The sequence below is a fragment of the Rattus rattus genome, chromosome 17 (assembly GCF_011064425.1).
Source record: "Rattus rattus isolate New Zealand chromosome 17, Rrattus_CSIRO_v1, whole genome shotgun sequence".
In the NCBI taxonomy this organism is placed as follows: Eukaryota; Metazoa; Chordata; class Mammalia; order Rodentia; family Muridae; genus Rattus; species Rattus rattus.
Window position 1 is genome coordinate 26,714,447 of NC_046170.1, and position 22,500 is coordinate 26,736,946.

At 46.0% G+C, this 22,500-nt stretch overlaps 1 protein-coding gene across 1 annotated transcript in view; it reads left to right on the top strand.

The window, feature by feature from the left end:
• The window catches only part of Sntb2 (syntrophin beta 2), an 80,585-nt gene extending 58,406 nt beyond the window's left edge, over nucleotides 1-22,179 (top strand). The window contains exons 3-7 of the mRNA XM_032887754.1: nucleotides 26-236; nucleotides 7,626-7,768; nucleotides 12,245-12,441; nucleotides 19,738-19,922; nucleotides 21,117-22,179. Of these exons, the coding sequence (XP_032743645.1) occupies nucleotides 26-236; nucleotides 7,626-7,768; nucleotides 12,245-12,441; nucleotides 19,738-19,922; nucleotides 21,117-21,209 (829 nt within the window). The 3' untranslated portion in view covers nucleotides 21,210-22,179. The remainder of the gene's footprint in view (nucleotides 1-25; nucleotides 237-7,625; nucleotides 7,769-12,244; nucleotides 12,442-19,737; nucleotides 19,923-21,116) is intronic.
• The last annotated feature ends 321 nt before the right edge of the window (nucleotides 22,180-22,500 follow it).

Below are 22,500 nucleotides of genomic sequence, written 5' to 3' on the forward strand. Positions count from 1 at the left end.
TTTTCTCTTTTCTCTCCCCATACAGATTGATAGAGCTACATTCTCCTGATAGCAGGAACACCTTGATCTTACGCTGCAAGGATACGGCCACAGCACACTCCTGGTTCGTAGCTATCCACACCAACATAATGGCTCTCCTCCCACAGGTACTGGCTGAGCTCAATGCCATGCTTGGTGCAACCAGTACAGCGGGAGGCAGCAAGGAAGTCAAGCATATTGCCTGGCTGGCAGAGCAGGTAGGTGGGAGGCAGACAAGGTTTATCCCTCCCTACTCAGAGCTAAAGTACCTCCCTTACAGCATATAGCTAGACTACTTCTATCTCCACCTCTGTGTGTATGTGTGTGTGTATATCTGTCTGTCTGTCTGTCTGTCTGTCTGTGAGAGAGAGAGAGAGAGAGAGAGAGAGAGAGAGAGAGAGAGAGAGAGAGAGAGAGAGTGAGTTTATGTGAGAGTATATGTGTTTGTAAGAGTGTATGTTTGAGACAGGGTCTCACTATGTAGACCAGGCTGGCCTTGAACTCACAGAGAAATGCCTGTCTGCTTCTCCAGTTTGGGGACTAAAGGCATGTGCCACCATGCCTGTCTACAGATACACATACAGACTATGTATCATTTGGTTCTTAGATATCAACATGACAGTGCTTCTGTCCTTTTTTCCCTTCCTCACTTCCTGTCTATCATTTAATTAATGGTTTCTAATCATCACCCCAGCAGCAGAATTAGTCTTCATGGCATATCACGCTATAACTAAAAGAGGTTTCCTGTTTCCACTTCTCTCTCTAAGCAGCATGGGGTGATGCTTTTCATGATTAGGGGTAGGGACAAGGGCCTGGAGGATGTATCAGTCTTGGTCTTTGTTCACAGAACACAGCAGCTGCTTTACCCTGCTCTAACAGCGGCCACGCAGTCTCAGACATCATGACAATAAATGTCAGTACAATTTACAAAAACAGGTTGAAGGGTGGATTTGACCCAGAGGTCACAGTTTCTCCAACCTTCTATAGAGCATTGGCAGTGTTCCTAGGGGCAGCAGTCTCTAGTTTATATTTCTGCATGAGAAGAACTTTAACTATACAAAATATAGGGTTGGAGATATAACTCCACAGTAGGGCACTTGTCTGATACATACAAGGTCCTAGGTTTAATCTCCAATACCAGAAGAAGAAAATATATAAAATATTTTACAAGACATGAAACAAAATGGCGTTTAGTCCATAACTGAAAAATGGAAAGAATCAAGAAAGCCTAAGAGGGTGCTGAAGAGCACAGCCCTCAGACCCCAGGTTCAAACAGTAGGGAGAGTTCACATATAACATCGAACCACATCCCTCATTCATTGCGGGCTGGGACAGGAGCTGAAACCCGGAGCTCAGGGCTCGGAGGTGAGTGAGCGAGTAGTCGAGTGCTGCCCCTCATGTGTGTTATCTCTGGATCCTGGTGCACCTGTGGGTGCAGAGGGCTGGGGAGGGGCCCTGTAGATGCTGCTTTGCTCTAAGTTTTCTTGGTCTAGCTCTCTTTCCCCTGTCTGCCCCAGCAGAGTTCTAGATTTTTCTCAAGTTGAGGATAATTCATTTTGTCTAAAAATGATGTTGGGTGTTGCCAACAAAGTTCCAATTTGGTGTAGATCTCTGGTTAGTCCTGACAGTCTTTTTTGGTAGTTCCCTGGGGAACTATGACACAGGACCAATTTTAGATGCCCTGCAATCCTCCACTTCCTCCTCCTCCTCCTTCTTCCTTTTACTTTTTTTGTTTTGTTTTGTTTGGGTTTTCAAGGAGGAATTTCTCAGTATAAACAGCCCTGGCTGTTCTGGACTCAGTTTGTAGACCAGGCTGGCCTTGAACTCACAGAGATCCACCTTCCTCCCTAGAGCTGGGACTAAAGTCGTTCACCACCTCACCCATCTTTTTTTCTTTTCCCTTTTAAACTTCTGAACTCTTCAAAAAATGAATGTATTGTGTGGGTGTGCATATCATGACTCACGTGGGGGTCAGAGACCAACCTGAAGGAATTCTTCTCTTCCACCATGTGCGCTTCTGGGAATAAACTCAGGTCATTCCTCGATGGCGAGCACCTTTACCAGCTGAGACATCTCACCCACCCAGCTTCTGAGCATTTTGAACATTTTAAATAAATTAAAACACATAGTAGCTGCTGGGCAGTGGTGGCTCACACCTTTAATCCCAGCACTCAGTGGGCAGAGGCAGGAGGACCTCTGCGTTCTAGTTCAGCCTGGTCCACAGAGCGACTAACGGGACAGCCAGGACTAGGCAGAGCAGCCCAGTCTCAACAAAACAAAAGTAAAACGTAAATTAGAGCATTTATCTCCCGTGTGCTGCTCTTCCGGAAAGCCTGGGTTTGAGTCCCCGTGTCTGCGTAGCAGCTCATCATGATCTGTAACTCCACTTCCGGAGAATCTGATGCTGTGGGCATCCAAGTGATATGTATACATATTATAGGCAGAACACTCATACACATAAAAGAAATGAGTAGAAGAAATTAAGTTTATATCAATTCTTTATTTTTTTAAGATTTATTTATTTTTAGGCAGGGGTTGGTGGTACACACTTTTAATCTCAGCACTTAGGAGGCAGAAGCAATTGGATCTCTGAGTTCCAGGCCAGCCTGATCTCCAGTATAGGCACAGCTACATAGAAAAACCCTGTCTTGAAAAAACAAAGAAAAATGTATATTTTATGTACATTGGTGGGTTTTTTTGTGGTTTTTTTTTTCCTCATGTATGGGGATGCCATGATCTTCTGGAGCTGGAGTTGCAGACAGTGTGAGCTGCCATGTGGGTGCTGGGAATTGAACTCAGGTCTCTGGGAGAACAGCCAATGCTTTTAACCACTGAACCATCTCTTCAGCCCCTTCTATCAGTTCTTATATTGGGATCCTGAGAGTTTATAGAGCAAGGGGATAATTATCTATCTATCTATCTATCTATCTATCTATCTATCTATCTATCTATCTATCTATCTATCTATCTATCTGTCGGATAATTCCCAGAAATGACAGGTCAGGAGAGGTTAGTTATCCACCTCTAGACCTCAAACTGTTGCCAAGATTTACTGACTTAAAATAACAAACATTGACTTCATATAGTTTCTAGGGTTCAAGAGTCTGATAAGGCCTTAGCCGGGTAGTTGTAGCCAAGGCTATCTCAGGAAGGTACATTCAAGCCCTCAGCCCTCGGCACTCGTCTGTAGGCCTTAAGACCCCATCTCAGAGACAGAAAGACTGACTGATTGGATCACAGGGTGTCAGGAAAGGATTAATAATATCTTTCAATAATATTTAGTGTTTCCTGTTTATTAGAAAATAAATTTTAGAAAAACCTGATTGTTTGGCCAGGTGTAGGTATGGAAACGCAAGCGAGCTAAAACTCCCACTAGTATCCCCGTTTTCTCTAGCCAGAAGCTCAGACGTGGGGCCTCACGGCTGCTTGTGCTGATGACTCAACAGAACACACACACTGCCACTGCGTGTAGCGAGCAGTGTTTTGACTCCGCTGAACACAAACACTATCCTTAGTCAGTAAGGCAAACAAGCAAACAGAAAGAGTGAAGTTGAGGGTCCCCTCACCGTGCTAAGTAGAAGAGAGTAAAGATGTTCTTTGAACTAAGGGCTTCTTGAAAACCCAAAGGAAAGGAGGAAGGAAGGGGAAAACAAGGACTTGCACCTTAGGCCTTTAATCCTCGCGTCAGGATGCAGAGACAGGCAGATCTCCATGAGATCTACATAGTGGTCTCCGTGGTGAATTCCAGGCTAGCCAAAGTCACTACATATTAAAGGGCTGCAGCTAGTGAGATGGCTCGGTGGGAAGGGCTTGCCGTACGAGCGTGGGACACACAATGGAGCACCCTGTGACCTCCACACTGGCCCGGTGGCATGCACTTTCACAACACACACACTCACGCAGACTTGAGAGCTGGGCAGACGTGGCCCAAGCCTTTAGTTCTAGACTTGTGAGGCCGAGGCACGTGGATCGCTGAGTTACAGGACAGCCAGGGCTAACAGAAACCTTGTCACAGGGGTTGGGGATTTAGCTCAGTGGTAGAGCACTTGCCTAGCAAGCACAAGGCCCTGAGTTCAGTCCCCAGCTCCGAAAAAAAGAAAAAAAAAAAAAAAAAACCTTGTCACAAACAGACAAACAGACTACAGACTTGAGCTGGGTGTAGTTGCACATGTCTGTAATCTCAGCATTCAGGGGTAGAGGTAAGACGACGGGATTTCATGGACAACCTCCAGTAAACATGAGTCCTAGGCCAGCCTGCATTAGAACCTACGTCACACACCTTACGTGCTCATCAGAGCTGTGCTGTGGCTCGCCTGGCAGATTGTTTTCTCCATGCATGAGGAGAGCCCTGGGTTTCATCCGTGGGTTTCATCCGTGGCGCTGTAAAATGTGGGCATAGCTGCAAACCCATACTCCTGAGGCCTAGACGGGAAATTAGGAAGCTTAAGACCTTCTCTGTCATGTACGGAGGGAGCTTAAGGACAACGTCGCTGCAAGAGACCCAGCCGCTAAACAGACAAAAAATGTAAAAGTCAAAGAATCAACACTTCTAATCTTTGTTTTTAATGTGTGAGTATTTCACATGTATATATGTGCGCCTGGTGCCTAAGGAGGTCAGAAGAAGATGTTGAATCCCTTGGCACTGGAATTGCACAGATTGTGAGCTGCCACGTGGATGCTGGGAACTGAACACAGTTCTTTCCCAAGAGCAGTAACCACTGCACCACCTCTACAGCCCACAAAATCAACACTTTCAACAAATTGTACATTAAAGTGTTTTCTCCCCTACACCTTCTCCCTCTCTCTGGAAATTGGACATTACTTATTGATATGAAGGGCCTAAAGTATCTTCTTTGGGAAGAAACACATTTAATGAATATAATCTGGTATAGCCTTCAAATTTTCTCTTGTAATTAGATAGAAATTTTCATTTCTGAAAATAAGATTCTTGGCGTCCGGATGTAGCTCAGCTGGTAGAATGTTTGCTTAGCCTTGGGTTTGAACTCCAGCACTGTGTAAACTTAGTGCGGTGACGGCTGTCTGTAACCCTGGGGTCCTCTGGAGGTAGAAGCGGGATTAGAAGTTCAAAGTCATCCTCAACCAAGAAGCTAAGTCTGGGCTACCTGAGACCATAGGGAGAGAAAATTATCTTAGTGCCATTCTAACTCTTTGGGAAGATAAATTAGATGTTGTCTTCCCTCTCGGGCTATGCATATCCACACAGTGCACGGGGTAAGTTCTGTAGTCTAGAAATAAACGATCCAAAAAGTAAGAATCTCTTTTGTCTTTTTTTTTAAACGTGTGTGTGTGTGTGTGTGTGTGTGTTTGTGTGTGTCTGTGTGTCTGTGTGTCTGTGTCTGTGTCTGTGTCTCCGGGTGTGGGTACATGATGCTTGTGGAAGACAGGTCATCTTAAGGGAATAAGTTCTCTCTCTCTGCTTTTGTGGATCTTGGGGATTGAACTGTAGAGTTGAAGCAAGCACTTCTTCCTGCTGAGCCATCTTCCTGGCCCTCACTGTTTTGTAGAGGAAGGATTTCTATAGCTCTAGTTGGCCTTGAACTTTCTGTGTAGCCAAAAATGACCTTTAATAGCTGGTTCAATCCTTCTGCCTTCACTTTCCAACTGCTGGCTGGGCTTACAGACGTGGCCCAGTATGCCTAGCCGCTGGTTTTCTTGTACCAGGCTGTACCAGCCAGAGAGGAGAATCTTAGAAGACCAGAGGGCAGTGGCCCTCTCACAGGCCACCTCCACTTCCCACTCCTGGAGTCAGCACAGCTTTGGCTGAGAGAAAAGAGACCCAGAGGTGTGAGGTGTGTGGTGGGGCACGCCTTTCATCACAGCACTAGAAGGCAGAAGTAGGCAGATCTCTGTGAATTCAAGGCCAGCCAGAACTGCGAAGTGAGACCCTGTTCAAAAGACTCAGAGACCATGAGTACATGCCAGGCATGGTGCTGCATGAGAGTCTGAGGCCAGCCTAGTCTGCAAAGTGAGTTTTGGGGCTACATAGAGAGACTCTGATGCAAACAAAACCAAATCAGAGTTACAACTCAGAACCAAATGGCTTAGGCTTTTTCAGATTTGAGGTGTGTGTTTAAAATATTCTGCCACAACTTACAATTACCTTCAGAAGTCCTCTTATTATTTTTTAATGTGTTTGGATATTTTTGCCTCCATGCATGCCTTTGTACCACGTAAATAAGCAGGGCCAACAAAGGCCACAAGGAGGGCATTTTTAAATCTTGTGGAACTGGAGTTCCAAGAGAGTTGTGAGCTGTCACAGTCAAACTCAGGTGGTCAGTGCTCAACCACTGAGCCACCTCCAGTCCCCAAAAAGTCTTAAAGAAAGTAAAAAAAAAAAAAAAAAAAAAAAGTGACAGCCTTCAAGAGTCAAGTATTCATCACCTTGAGTTCTCCTGGAGGCAGTCAGGGAAGCAAGGGTGAAGGTTTTGATGATGATGGGACTTTTCTTGAACATAATCTTTCCCATTTTGGCCCTGGATCCTTGACATGTGAATCCTTGACAGGTGGCTGATTTCCTAGATTTTAAAGCTCGTCCTAGATAACTGGGCTTTATGCAGATAAAACACGTGTGTATTTGAAGCCAAAACCTGTGCTTCCTAAATACAGTGGGGAACTCTTGCATTTGTGTTTTCCAGACTATAGTGTAGTGCTGGGGACATAGTTAACAGTATAGCCATTGCCTAGAAGGAGGTGCCATGTTCAAATCAGAGTATCAGAAAGCCAGACTGCATCATGGTCATCATTTACGTATTAGTGTGTGTGTTTGATGTGTGTGTGTATGAACCCAGTTAAGGTGTGGAGAGGTCAGAGGAAACTTTTGGGAGTCAGTTTTTTCTATCTACCATGGCCTCCAAGGGTCAACATCAGGCTGTCCGGCTTCTATAGCAAGCACTGTAAGGCGGTGGGCCATCTCACTGATCATGGGCAGCATTCAACAGGAATAGGCTATAATTTCCTATGACATACAGACTGTGCTATTTTTGGAACGTATTCTAAGATATTTAAAGTACTAATCAATACCCATTTTGTGTGTTAGATGCAACGTACAATGTGGCTTCTTAGCTGTGGGTTGGATTTTTTGTTGTTTCTTGAGGCAAAGTCTCACTATATAACTTAGGCTGGACTTGAACTCAGAGCTGCCTCTGCCTCCTGACTGCTGAGATTGCAGGCACCCACCGCACCACACCCGGCCCTCCTTACTGTAGATTTTAATCAAAACATTGCTGTATAGATTCTGCAATAGAAGACATGAGTTTCCATCCCGTTCTTAAAAGATGTCATACATTAGACATGTGGAAACTTTTATCATTTTGAACATAACAGTGTATGATGCTCAGTTATGGAATGGGGTAAATTGTCATTTCACTAGATAACGTGTCTGACTTGTTAGGAGTGAGCTTTTCCAATACCACTTCCTGCCTCCCAACCTGTGGAAGTAACCTCATGGGATTGATCCTGTATCTCAAGTCTGATAGAGAGGGAAGCAAAGCAAAGGCCCCCAGAGCTAGGCCAGTGCCCAGGTCACTTCTGCAAAAAACTTACCGTTGTTGAGGTTGTTCTGATTCTGTATCTCATCATTGTAACAGGCAAAACTAGATGGTGGGAGACAGCAGTGGAGGCCTGTTCTCATGGCTGTGACTGAGAAGGATTTGCTACTTTATGACTGTATGCCGTGGACAAGAGATGCCTGGGCATCGCCGTGCCACAGCTACCCTCTTGTTGCCACCAGGTAAGACATGAAAAGAAGATAATACTCTATGAAGAGTCACGGTGAGTGTTGCTGCCTTTAATGCCTAAAATAGCATTGATGAAGCTCATGTGGACAACGGTTTTCCCAACTTACTGGTCCAGCTTCTAACTCTTAGCAGGATAAATTGTTTCAGTCACTTGTGGGGTGTGTGTGTGTGTGTGTGTGTCTGTGTGTCTGTGTGTCTGTGTGTCTGTGTGTCTGTGTGTCTGTGTGTGTGGTGTGTGTCTATATGTGGTGTATGTGTGTGTGTGGTGTGTGTGTGTGTGTGTGTATGGGGTGTGTGTGTGGTGTATGTGTTGTGTGTGTGTGTGTGTGTGTGTGTGGTGTGTGTGTGTGTGTGTGTGTGTGTGTGTGTGTGTGTGTGTGTGTGTGTGTGTGTGTGTGTGTGTGTGTGTGTGTGTGTGTGTGTGTGTGTGTGTGTGTGTGTGTGTGTGTGTGTGTGTGTGTGTGTGTGTGTGTGTGTGTGTGTGTGTGTGTGGTGTGTGTGGTGTGTGTGTGTGTGTATGTGGTGTGTATGTGTGATTGGTGTGTGTGTAGTGTGTGTGTGTGTGCACGCACGTGCATGCTTTTTAAACCATTGAAGGCTTGCTTAGTCATGGAGATAATAAGGGTTTTGGGGTTTTGGGGGTGGTTTTGTTTTGTTTTTATTATTGACTGTGACTAAAACCACAGAAATTGCAGCAGCCTTTTGAGTAAGTGGTGCAGTCATCCAAACCAGAATGTGGTACAGTGCACAAGCACCCACCTTTAGTCAGAACGTCTCTGCAGTGAAGGAGCACATGGATAAACATGGCTTCTTCCTGAAGCCACAGAGAGCTGCCCACATCCCGTGTGCAGGGAGTGGGAGGGGAGCAGTTGGGAAATGTAGGTTTGGACGTCCTACGAGATAGCAGCCACGACCAGAAGCCCCTAACTAGAGTTAGCTCTGCTTGGCTGTTGGTGTGACTGAAGAGCCCAGGAGCTGTGCTTCTGGGAGTCACTCGGAAGCTTCTCTCAGCGCAGTGAACCAGAATCTCCACTGAGCGTGAAGCTGCCGTTTGCCCTCGACAGAAGAACAAGTGGGTGATAATCTGGTGGCTTCCTTAAAGGGGGTGAGGGCCACTCAGAAAAAGCACCTGGTACTGCGAGAGAGAAGGGACGGAACCGTCTCCTGGGCCCCGTAGGGAGAGCTGCATGTTCCCTGTTTTGAATGAAAGAACAATTTTTATGACAGGCTTTCGCTGGGTAGCCCTAGCTGACCTAAAACTCATGTGTGGCCTGGCTGGCCATGAACACACAGCTACCTGCCTCTGCCCGCCAGGTACTGGGAGTACAGGTGTGTGCTCTGCGGTGCAGCACGTGTCATTCTTTTCATGGAAATTGAGTTTAAAATTGTCACATGGCTTTCCTGGAGCTTCTCTCATTCAGAGCTAAGACGGCACGTTCACCTTAACTCCTCCCTCCCTGGAGGGTAGCAGCATCTTACAGAAGACTGAGTTTAAGCATTGGTTTCCATGCCATCACTGAAGTAAAGCTATCTTGACATCATCATCTTAGAATGCCCCACTGTGCTCCATTACGGGGTCCTCATCAAGTCTGAGCTTGGGTGGTGATGGCGCACGCCTTTAACCTCAGCACCCAGGAGGCAGAGGCAGGTGGATCCCTGAGTACAAGGCTAGCCTGGTCTACAGAGTGAGTTCCAGGACACCCAGGGGTACACAGAAGAAATTCTGTCACAAAAATTAAAAAAAACAAAACCCAAAAAGCCCAAAGCTGAGCTTTTCACCGCCTGCCAGCCTAGTGGAGTCAGTGACCTCCAGGTTCAGGAAAAACAAAAAATAGCGGGAAGAATGATTGAGGAAGACACAGAAATGACCCAGCCTCCACATACATGAGTGCACACAAGCACAAACGCATACACACGTTCTTTGCAGTGAGTAGACAGGGAAAATAGCAGAAACACATAGATCATGATTATCTGCAAAACTATAAATCCTAATAGATTAAGAATTAACTATGCTTCAAACTTCAAGGTCAAGTAATGTGGATTCGTGTAAATTAACAGGAGCTGCAGTTTATGTGGGATTACATATTTAGACTCTTAGAAATCAAATCTCTGTGTGTATTTTCTCTCAGTGCACGACTTTCTTTTGGCCAGTGAGGAATTAAGTAATGCCTGGACATGTCAAAGGAAATTTTTATTTTAGATCTTTACTAAGATCAAAGCTAGGCTACAACATGGGTAAAAGACATTGATATCGTAGGTGCTAAGTGTGGATTTTGTAGTCTTCTCCTGTAAGCTGTCTTTGACTGGGAGACGTGGCTACTGAACATGTGGACAGCTGAGCAGTGTTGTGAGACTAATGCGGCCCCAACTGCTAAAGCTCATCTTTGCATGCGCTCGTCGGGCCCCCACAAAAGTGGGTGTGGGCACATTTGGCAGTGTGTCCTAACCAATGGCTGCTCCCCAAATCCAGCAGCTGGTTTGAATTAGATCCCCTCTGCCAAATATTTCAAAGTCAAATCTAGGAGGAAAATACTCCCCCAGACTTGATATTTTGTAATGTCTGATGTGGGATTAGCAATCAAACTGAACGTGGTACTTTCCTCTGTGATTCCTATTACTCGGATCATGTGTAGAATAAACTTAAGACTTAACTCTTTAAGCTCATGTTCTTTCTAGCTCATGTTCGCCTGGCATGTAAGTTCTGCAGGAATCAGTTTTGTAACAAGGTTCTCAGAGGTTAACTCCATTGGCAAGTCTGTAAATTCAAATGTATCTCCCAGTAATACTACTAAAATGTTACTTGTGGTTTTCAAGGCGCTGACAGTTAAAATGCTGATACCTTCACATGCTTCTGGGCAATAGGTAACCATGTCACATGCACAGAACACAACTGTGTGGGTCATCACTGTGTTTCCCCAAATGGACTTTGGGTGTGGGAAGCCAGTTTAAGCTTTTTTTATTTTATTTTATTTTATTTTATTTTTTTGGAGCTGGGGACTGAACTCAGGGCCTTGCACTTGCTAGGCAAGGGCTCTACCACTGAGCTAAATCGCCAACCCCCAGTTTAAGTTTTTTTACTGACGTAGTAAGAGCTCAGTGTGGGGGCAGAGAGGGTGCTCAGTTGGTGAGAGTGCTTTTCTTGAGCTCTGTTCCCAGCACCCAGATAGAAAGCCTGGAGCCCCAGTGCTATAGAAGGATGAGACAGGAGGATTGCTAGGACTTTCTGGTCATAACCTAACTCCAGGTTCAGTAGCAGATCCTGCCTCAAGGAAATAAGATCATTGAACACCTGATGTCTCTCCACGTAAGTTCAGGTACACACACACACACACACACACACACACACACACACACACACACACACACACACAGGCATGCACGTGCACACACACACAGCACAAACTTTCAGCTTCATTTACTTGTCTTTTTAAAATTCTACATGATGAAATAGGAATTATTAAGCTGAGAAAACACTGTTCTTCATTCTGAAGTATGGTCAGATGAGCCATACTGAAAGGAAAAGGACTAAGGACTCGTGTTGCTGAGTCCTGAGCTGGGCTCCAACTGATCCGCATGAACTTCAGTGTCCCCTTGGTAGAGGGGCTGGTTAATAGGCCACCGTGCTCAGGTCTGTGTCTAAGATCACCAAAGTGATCTGTCACATAAGGAAAATACTGGTGCTAATTGTTACCTGTGATAAAATTCTACTTTTCAAAGAAAATTACAATTCCGAATAAGGTTTGGGTGCTACATATAAGGAGAACACGCACGTTTTAGATTTTTTTTTTGTGACGTTCATTTCATTTGACATAAAAACCTCAAAGTCCATCCTTGTGGTAGTTGATCATACAACTTCCTCTTCTAGTCCACTGAATGGAATGGGCCACTGTTAGTTTCTTTCTTTCTTTTTTTTTTTTTTTTGTTTTGTTTTGTTCTTTTTTGTCGGAGCTGGGGACCAAACCCAGGGCCTTGTGCTTGCTAGGCAAGTGCTCTACCACTGAGCTAAATCCGCAACCCCCACTGTTAGTTTCTGTGTGTGGTGTTTTGTTTTGCTTTGTCTTGTCTTAGGCTGGCCTAAAATTTAGTAGTTTTTCTGTAGATGAATGTTGTGCCTCCGAGTATGTGTCATGTGCATGCCTGGTGCCTGTGGAGGGCAAAAGAAGGCATCGCAGAGGGTTTTGAACTGCCACACATCACACCCAGGCCCTCTGGAAGAGGAGCAGGTGCTCTTAGCCCAAGTCATCTTTAGCCCCTGGCAGAGAGATTTTTTCTGCATCTCTTTCTGTTGGTAGGCATGTTCTTATGAAGACAGGAAGTAGTGTCCTGCCTCCTGGGACACCAGGGATTGCTCTGTGGCGTTAAAGGAGATCCATAGCTTGGAGATCCATAGCTTGGCTATGAAATGTATTCACCCAAAAGCTGCTGAGGGTAATGATCACCTTAGCTTTCTGTTCTATTTGTGGTCCTAGGTTGGTTCATTCAGGTTCTGGATGTCGGTCACCTTCCCTTGGATCTGACCTTACCTTTGCTACCAGGACGGGCTCTCGGCAGGGCATTGAGATGCATCTCTTCAGGGTTGAAACGCATCGGGATTTGTCGACCTGGACCAGAATACTTGTCCAGGGCTGTCATGCTGCTGCTGAGCTGATCAAGGAAGTCTCCCTAGGTAGAGATACTTTTGTTTGTTTTTCTCTTTGCGCGCTCTCTCTCTCTCTCTCTCTCCCCCTCTCCCTCCCCCTCTCCCTCTCTTCCTTTCTCTTTCTCCCTCCCTTTCTTTCTTGCCTCCTTCCTTCCTCCCTCCCTCCCTCCCTCCCTCCCTCCCTTCCTTCCTTCTTTCCTTCCTTCCTTCTTTCCTTCCTTCCTACTTGCTTTTGACAGGGTCCCACACAGCCTGGCCTGGCCTGGAACTCTTGATCCACTTGCCCAGTGCTGCAGTCACAAGTGTGCATGCTCATTCCTGGCCCTGACCTTGAATTTCTAACAGTAATTGTTTGTATTTTCAAGCCTTGTCTTTATCGATGAGTACATGTGTCTTTGTGTGTATCTGCCATGAGTGTGCAGGTGCCCCTGGAGACCAGAAGAGGGCAGCCAAAGAAACAGGATTTGCTTTTGCAGGTGCAGGGAATCAAACTGGAATCCTTTAGAAAAGCAAAGAGTGAGCTTTTAAAAGCTAAACCATCTCTCCTGACCTCTAACAGTATTGCTAAGTTTTAAGGTAAAACCATTGTTTTTATATGCCAGTTTTAAGCTGTTAAAATATGGTAGCCGCAGTGGCAGTAGAAGAAAGAAATCTGGTATCTGCCTCACCAGCAGATCTTTCCCGTGCCTGCCAGGTAGCGCTAACCTGTGCTTTTTTTCACTGTGCATCATTTTAATCTACATTTAATAGTATAAGAACCCAGGCAGTAAATATTAGATGCACTGACTATGGTTAAGAAGATTTAGCGTCTAAGAGCATCTAGACGCCCTTAAATCAAGCACCTGGCAGTTTGTAGCTGTGAAAAAACAGTGTTTAGAATAGGAGTTTCCCTTCAAAAGTTTGAAAATGGTTGTCCAACACTCAGGAGTTGGGTGCCACGTTTCCACTTGGACACTCCCTCTAGTGGCTAGTCCCTGCTGGTTGTTTTGTTCCACCGTGGAAGTGCCCCCTGGTGGCTAGACACCAGGAACTTGGTGTTGTTTCACATACAGGTATTCAGTTCCCCTTTCAGTTTCAGGAAACAAGGGTCAGCGTGACTGGGACTTGAATTGCAGGTCTTATATACAACCAGTTCCTTAAGCCCTCTCCAGATGACTCATACTCCTGACCGGATTAAATGCCTGAAGGACAGACAGTATCAATCCCCTTCATTCATTAAGTCAGCAAATATTTGCTGAGCAGTCTGCTTTTTACCAAGAGTCAGGCTTTATGATAGAGGTAAAGGTAAATAAGTAAGACCTATTTCCTGTCCTCCACCAGAGCTGAGAGAAGAGTTAGAACAGCAGCCTGTTCTCTGTAATGAGTCTGTGGGTGAGACTCACAGAGTGTTTTTTCTTATACCATTGACCAGGGATACTACCCCAGCCTTTCATAATTTGGTGTTTTTATAGGTTTCTGCTTACCAATGAGCATAAATTCCTGACGTTTTCCTCCAGTAATGCAGTAATCACCTTAACTGTCAGGTTCTAGGACCTACTCCAAAGTTGTCCTGTAATGCTCAGAAGAACCTCAGTCAGTCTCCATCCACCGCACCCCACTCCCGTTTGTGTATGTCTGTGCGTGTGTGTGTGTGTGTGTGTGTGTGTGTCTGTCTGTCTGTCTGTCTGTCTGTCTCCTGCTCTGCTATATAGTTAGGTCAAAGGACTCTACAGAAACACTAAAACTCCCCAGAACTACAATTTAATAAAATAACGGATCCCAGAGTAGTAGAAGCAGGAAGCAGCTCTCCATCCTCCTAACAACTCCAGTCTGATTTCAGGAAATACAGAGTAGAGATGGGAAACAGGGCTCAGTGGTGCCATGGAGCGGCCTGGGGTTCAGTCTTCAGCCCTACAACAAGAATAAACAAACACTCCATGAAGACCCAGGTTTAATTACCAGAGCCCATGTAGAAGTCCAGCTGTGCTGGCGTGCGCACACACACACGCACACACACACGCACACACACACACACACACACACACACACACACACAGTTCTAGTGCCAGGCAGGGCAAGACAAGGATCCCTAGGACTCACTGGCCAGCCAGTCTAGCCTAATCGGTGAGGGGATCCCTAAGGTTTTTGTTCCGGTCTCTACACACGTGTACACTAACATGCAAGACAGGTAGTATGTAACATGATTTACATTCATTTTAGTGTAACACTGACTGACTCCTGGTTTAGTATGTTGCCTTAGTATGCCTTTCTCATTAGTGATGTCCTGTGAGGTGAAAAAGCCAATGTCCCTTCCACTTATGAGTGTAAGACACAGAAACCAGGGCAGTGGAGAGAAAACCAGATTTGTGGGGATGGCGAGTGTCATGGAAGCAAAAGAAAGATGTCAGAGAGGAACGGTGGTACTATCAGCCGGTGTGCACTAGACTGACGTGAGCAGGGCTTTGTGAAGCCCACCAAAACTAAACTGTTTTTAATTTTTTAGCTAACATAATAGATTTCCTTATATGCACACCACATGGATGCAGTGCCCATGGAGGCCAGAAGAGGGGTTGGATCATCTGGGACTGGGGTCACTGTGGTTGTGAGCTGCCCTGTGGGCCCTGGGATGGAAACAAGGACAGCCAGCTCCCAACTGAGCCGCCCCCCTGCCGTCCATCCCGACATTCTCATGCACACACGTCCATGTTCATCCGCCATCACCCTCTCGTCCTCACAGTCCCTGTCTTAGTCAGCATTACTATTTCTGTGATGAGACATCACGACCAAGAGAAACTTGGGGAAGAAAAGATTTATTTCACTCATAGCTCCACAGAATGGTTTATCACTGAGACCAGTGAAGGCAGGAACTCAAATAGGGCAGGAATCTGGAGGCAGGCGCTGATGCAGAGGCTGTGAAGATGATTCTTACAGGATTGCTTATCCTGCTTTCTTATACAGTCCAGGAGTGGCCCCTCCCACAATGGGCTGGGCCCTCCCCCATCAATCACTGATTAAGAAAATGCCAGTGATAACAACTCCTGGTCCTTCTCCCTCTGCCTCCCAACACTGGGATTATAGACGTGTCCGATCTCATCTTCTGAAACCAAGTACTAGAAACATGAAGAGGCGAGAATGCAGCCCCAGGGAGGAAGGCTTCTTTTCCAGCCACAGTTCTTTGTTCTGCTGGGCCCTCCGATGCCCTGGGAAGGCCGAGCCCCAGAGGTTGTCTTCTCTTTAGGTTAGCTTTCATGAAACACACAAAGGAAGAATGGCAAATAGAAACAGAAAAAAAAGAAACTGTCTTAGTCAGGGTTATACTGCTGTAAACAGACACCATGACCAAGGCAAGTCTGATAAAGGACAGCAGTTAATTGGGACTGGCTTATAGGTTCAGAGGTTCAGGCCATTATCATCAAGGCAAGGACAGCATCCAAGCAGGTATGGTGCAGGCGGAACTGAGAAATCTATGTCTTTATCTCAAGGCTGCTAGCAGAATACTGACTTAAGGCCCATCCCACAGTGACACACCTACTCCAACAGGGCCACACCTTCTAGTAGTGCCACTCCTTGGGCCGAGCACATACAACCATCCCAGTAACCAACCCATAGTGTAATTTGGTTGGATTTAGCAATCTGGAGACATAATCGTTGTCCTTGGGAGAGACACAGATGGTGGAATGAGAGGAGCAAGGCTGCCAGGCTGAGGTGCTGGAACAGTAAAGCATAGAGGTGCAGACGGTTCTGTCCGGAAGCTGCTGTGGAGAGAAGGGACCGTTAGAGAGAGTTGAATATATTTTAAGAGATTCATGGTAGCTGAAGGTGGAGTTCTCAAAGGCTGAACATTTGTCAATTATGCATGAGGACCTGGCTTCAATCCTCAGTACCACATAGGCCAGACACGGTGGTTATGACTGTAATTCCAGCACATTCTACTTTCCTTTCTGTTGCTGTGATAAAAAACCCTGACCACAAGCAGCTTTGGGGAAGAAAGGGCTGACTTGGCTCAGACTTCCAGGTCACAATGCATCACTGAGAGAGGTCAGCACAGGAGCTCAAGGTGAGAACTGGAACGCTGTAGGCTCGCTGGCTTGCTGGCCTGCACCCAGGTTCAGGCTCAGCTACTTTCGTGTACAGCCTGGACCCTCCCACACCAGTCATCATTTGTGTCCCTCACAGATATAGTCACAAACCAATCTGATCTGGGCAATCCCTTAATTGAGGCTCCCTCAGAAGCCTCTCGACTGTCAGATCGACAGCTGAAGCTGACTGGGACACAGCATTTGAGGTGTGGACATGGGACACCTGAAGTTCAAGGTCATTCTTCGCCACATGGAGACTAAAATAAAATAAGGGGCTAGAGAGATGGCTCAGTGGCTGCTCTTTTAAAAGAGATAGGTTCAGTTCCTAGTACCTACTTGGAGGCTCACAGCTATGTTATTTCAGACCCAGAGGATCCACTGTGGTCTTCTAGGCACTAGACCTGCATGTGATACAGACATACATGCAGACAGAATAACCATCCACATAAAATAAAAATAAATAAAGCAAAAAGTATAAGAACATAGGACTAGATGGCTCAGTGTGTATGAGACCCGGTGGCAACCTGAATTCCATCCCGTTATCCACTTGGCAAGTGAGGGCACCAACTCCCAAAGTTGGCCTGTAACTTGCACATGCCCGCTGTAGCTTGCATGTGTGTTTGTGCAAGGCACACATACCACAAAATAGATAAACACCCAGTGTCTAGAGGCAAACATTCTTAGTATGACCTCCCCTGCCCCTTTTCAAGGTTGAGGTAGCCAGGAACAAGATTCTGTTTTCTTTTTTTTTTTTTTTTTTTTTTTTTTTTTTCTTTTTTTCAAAGCTGGGGACTAACCCAGGGCCTTGCCCTTCCTAGGCAAGCACTCTACCACTGAGCTAAATCCCCAACCCCAAGATTCTGTTTTTCAAAAGTACCTCTTAAGTATGTGTTTGCTTTGCCTTCCTTCCCTCCTCAGGCAACACAGTTCAAATAGAACATGTGGGAAATCTCAGGGCTGGGGAAGGTGGCTCAGTGCTTTCCTACCACGTGAGAAGAATCTCACAAAAGCCTGGCGTGGGGTTGATGGCTTCATTTTCACAGCCAGGAGGCTGTGACTCACCTGCCTGCATGGCACCTTCCATAGCCAGAACTCTTAAAAACTTGAGCTGTCTTGAACTAGATTAGAACTAACCCTATGGACCCCAGGCCCCTTACTACACCCCGACTTCAGAGATGTTAGTAGGACCATACTGTGTGGGTGCCTTGGTTAGGGTATGGCTGTTACCCTCCTCCCCCTCAGCCATTCACTGATTTCACGTTTGCTCCTTGGCCACTAGGTTCCCTTTCTGATAATTAGTACTTTGTTATCCAGTGCTCACTTCACATGGTGCAGAGAAGGACACCCCCAGTGTTTCATCTGTTTTTCTCCTTCCTGGTTTGCTAAGCATACAGCTTCATTACCTCATCGAATGCTTTGCATATCCGGTGAGAGTATATTGGCTACACATGATGACCTGCTTCAAGAGCCATTCTTGTTGAAATGGGAGCAGAGCTCAGCTCTGGTCTTTACGTGTTGCTCTGGAGCTCAGGCTTGCCTCAGACTGTTGATTCTCCAGCGAAGTGCTGAGATCACAGGCCTCCCGTGCCCACGCCCGGTGGTCAGAGTTTCTGTTCAGTTTAGATGTGTCCTTGGTTGAGCTTTTACAGGTTTATTACATTAGTTCATAGAGTATCAGAGGACAGAGCTCAGAGGACAACTTATGAGTCTGTCCTCTCCCTTCCATCGTGTGGATTCAGGGATGGAGTAAGTTGGTGATTAGCACCATTTATCTACTGAGTCATTTTGCAGTCCACTGCCGGCAGGGCTGGAAGTGTTTTGTTTTGATCTATTTTCTGTGGTACTGAGGATTAAACCCAGGGCCTCCTTCCTGCTCGGTGAGTCTGCTGCACTGGGCTGGTCTGCAGCCCCAGTTGTATTCCGTGATTAGCAGTCACCTCATGACTCTTACTGAGCATAAACTTCTAATAGACATTGTGTCCTTCCCAGATCCCAACCACAGCACACTACAACTCTGGAGGGTATCTCTCCTCTGCTCCTTCCTTCTTGCCCAGGCTCTGTAGTGAAGGCTGGCCTCGGCCTCCCAAGCACTGGGGTTAAAGGCATGCGCCACCACCTCCCAGCTAGTTTATCTTCTCTTTAGGGTTTATCTCAATTCCCATCCTAGAAACCTTTTTCCTGACTTCAGCCTTAGCTCAGTTTTGAGTGTCATTGTGTTTTATAGATTCTATCTCATATGGTTAGAGATTTATAAAGTGTTTGAGAGCAGAGAATACCCCTTTGCCTCCACCTCACTACATACAGTTGATATCCAGTCGAACGGAGACAGAAGTCAAGGAGAGTTAGGCTTATCCTGCCTCATCTCAGTCAAGATGCTGTCTTGGGCCAAAGTAATTTTAGGGGCTGGAACCTGGGCTCAGTTGTTCAGAACATGTACCACTCTTGCAAAGGTCTCAAGTTTAATTCCCAGTAGCCATGTTAGATAACACGACCCACTGTAACTCCAGCTCCAACAACAGCACTCAGGTCTCCCTGGACGCTGCACGCACATGCATATACCCCACACAGATATATATGCGTATAATTACAAATAATACCAAATGTTCTGACATGTGCCTTTAATCCCCGCGTTCTGGAGGCAGAGACAGGTGGATCTCTGACTGCAGATCAGCCTGGTCTCCATATCGAGTCCCAGGCCACCCAAGGCTACACAGGAAGATCTTGTGTCACAAAGAAAACTCTACCTGGCTCTGTGGCCCATGCTTATACTCCACCACCACTTGGAATAGATAAGCAGGAAGATACCTAATGACATACCAACTTGGGGTACATTGGACAGTCTCTTAGTAAAAGTAATATCAGGCCTCTTTAAAATATGAATCCACTGGGGTTGGGGATTTGGCTCAGTGGTAGAGCGCTTGCCTAGGAAGCGCAAGGTCCTGGGTTCGGTCCCCAGCCCCGAAAAAAAAAAAAAAAGAAAAAAGAAAAAAAAAAATATGAATCCACTGCTTCATGAATTTCCGTGTCATCCTTGCATGAGAGCATGCTAATCTTTCCTGATTCCTTCCAGTTTTAGTGTCTTTGCTGTCAAATCACGTGCAGAATAATAAGTCTTTTTAAATTTTATTTTAGGAAAGTGTAAGCTGCTTGGGCCTCATATTCTCTAGAAAAGGTTGTTTTTTATGTTTGGAACCAGAAGAATCCTTTTCTACTTGATAAGTAAAATAGGATCTTTATTATATATGAGTTTTTCTTGTCTTGACAGGCTGCACCTTAAGTGGCCAAGATGTAAGATTCACTGTCCACTATGAGCACGGGTTCACGATCACCAGAGACAATGGCGGCACCAGCAGCATATTGTACCGCTATCCCTTTGAACGGCTGAAGATGTCTGCTGATGATGGAATCAGAAACCTCTACTTGGATTTTGGTGGTCCTGAGGGAGAACTGGTGAGAATGTGTCTGAAAACCACAAGCATGGCGGCATGGATGTGTCCACTAGCGTCCTGTCTCTCACATGACTTCTGTTTGCTTGCTTGCTTGCTTTCCTTCGTTGTGCTGAGTCTTGAAGGCCTCTGTGTTCTGGGCAAGTGCTTCACCACCGAGCTGCATCCATCCCCAGCCGGTCACTGCTTTTTACCTCCTGTGTAGGAAGTTATGGCGTAACATTTGATATTCCATTAGCACTTAGAAGTTGTTCATTAGTTTTTAAGTTTTGTCTGAGAACTGGGGAGATAGTAAAGTGTTTGCTCTACATCTATCAGGACCTGAGTTCAATCCCCACCCCCTCCAGAAAAATCTACATTAAAAAAGCTGGATATGTAGCACACATTTGTAATCCCAGCATCGGAAGGCCAGGAGGTAGATCCCTGGGCCTTGCAGGCCATCCAGCCTAGCTTTGGACAAATTCCAGGTCAGTGAGAGACCCAGTCTCAACAGAGAACTTGGAGAGAGCCATAGAGAAGGCTCAGCAAGTAAAGGCCATTGCCACCAAGCCTCATGGTCTGTGATGGATTCTCCAGGAGAGGGCTGACTTCCATAAGCTATCCTTTGTCTCACACACACACACACACACACACACACACACACACACACACACACACACAAACAAATAAATAATTATAACTCAAGCAAGAATGTAGCTCAGTTACTAGACTGCTTACCCAGCATGCACAAAGGCCTGTGTTTGATCCTCTGTACCACGTACATCTGGGCGTGCTAGTGCATCCCTGTGACAATCTCAGCACTTGGAGATCCAGGTGGGCAAGTCAGGAGTTCAAGGTTCTCCACAGCTATGAGTAAGCTCTAGGCTGGCCTGGCCTGTATGAGGTTGCCTTAAAAAGAAGAAAGGGGGACATCACATCTAAACATATTTAATACCATTGTCTCTAAAGTGTGTGTAGGGCTGGAGAGATGGCTCAGCAGTTAAGAGCACTGGCTGCTCTTCCAGAGGACCCAGGTTCAATTCCCAGCACAGACATGGCAGATCATAACACTCTGTAACTCAGGTTCCTGTGGATCTGACTCCCTCACACAGACATATATGTAGGACAAACACCAAATGTATATGAAAGAAAGGAAAGGAGAGACAGACAGACAGACAGACAGAGAATTACAGTGACGGCTCGTGTCTCTTCTCCACAGACTATGGATCTGCATTCTTGTCCAAAGCCGATTGTGTTTGTCTTGCACACATTCTTATCTGCCAAAGTCACTCGCATGGGACTGCTTGTGTGAGCAGCAGGAGTGGAGAAAGACTGCCTCAAGAAGCGTTTCCACCTCAGAAGATGACATAAGACAAGCAACAACAACACAGAAGCACAAACTGAAGCCCTTGCTCCCTCCCTCCATCACAGTGCCTTCCCGAGGACCTGCAGACCACTGCTGGACCACAACAGGGTTTTAGGAAGGGCTGACCTTTCCCACACAGCCTTGGTCAGAAATTCTAGAACTGTAATGAGCTCCAAATCAAAGCTGTCGATTTAGCGATTTAGCGTCTCTTTTTCATGATGTGATCTCTAAGTAATTAGGTTTATTTCCCGTTTTGAAGGCTGGCTCTTTGGGTCTCTCTTTGGATGTAAACAATAGCCAAAAGGGGTTCTCCTTTTCTCTCCGTAGGAATCATTTGGGCATAGCCTTGAGCTTGTCGCTCCCCAGGTGCTAGTGTGTAGCCGCCATCCCTCAGGCATATCCCACACAGGTCAATTGCACCTTGGTGTTAACGTTTTTTACCTTGGAAATCCCCGAGCATCATCCCCACAGGTTCCTCTGCCCACCCTGGCTCTCACTGACCCCACCCTGCCCACCCCTAGCACCAACTCCGCCACCCATAAGTGCTGCCTTTAGGACTCAGAACTTGCACAGTCCGGTTGCCTTTCCTTCACTCCTCTTTTTTTGTGGTGTCCAAGTTGAAAAGCAAGTTGGACCACTGCTCTGAAAGGAGTTTTGCTTTCTTCAGTTTATATTGAGTTTGTATTTGGTAGGAGCCAGGGGAGGGTCTACAGTTTATTTTGAAAGATCCTCATTTTAAGCTAAGCCATTTCTTATCGCTTACCAAGTGTGCCTTTGGTTAGGCTCCGTGGAGCTTCATTAGTGTCTGGACGAAGAGGTCCCATCGAGCTTTCAGGAGTCCTCCTTCAGGTCAGTTCCTTAAAGATGTCTGTCGGTGGTAATTTTGTGGGTCAAGATGCCACATTGAGTGGCACAAGGCACTGTGAGGCCAGGAGGAATCCTGGCACTGGTCTTTTGTGGCCCCAAAGTATTAAGGACAAGTCACCTCCAGCTCCAGTTTAACACTGAGCTGCTTAATATAGCACACCCTGGATGGCAGGATGATGTCACCTGCATTTTGTTCAGCATGGCCAAGTGTCGTCATGACTCAGTGTGAGCGTGACCCGGAAGATCATCCTCAGTTTGTTTCTCCTGGTTTGGAAGGGAGAGAGGTATATAAAAAATGTTTGAAACACTCTCTACATAAAATATCAAGATTAGCACAGCTCCTGAATCTGAACAAAAAGGAAATATCAAT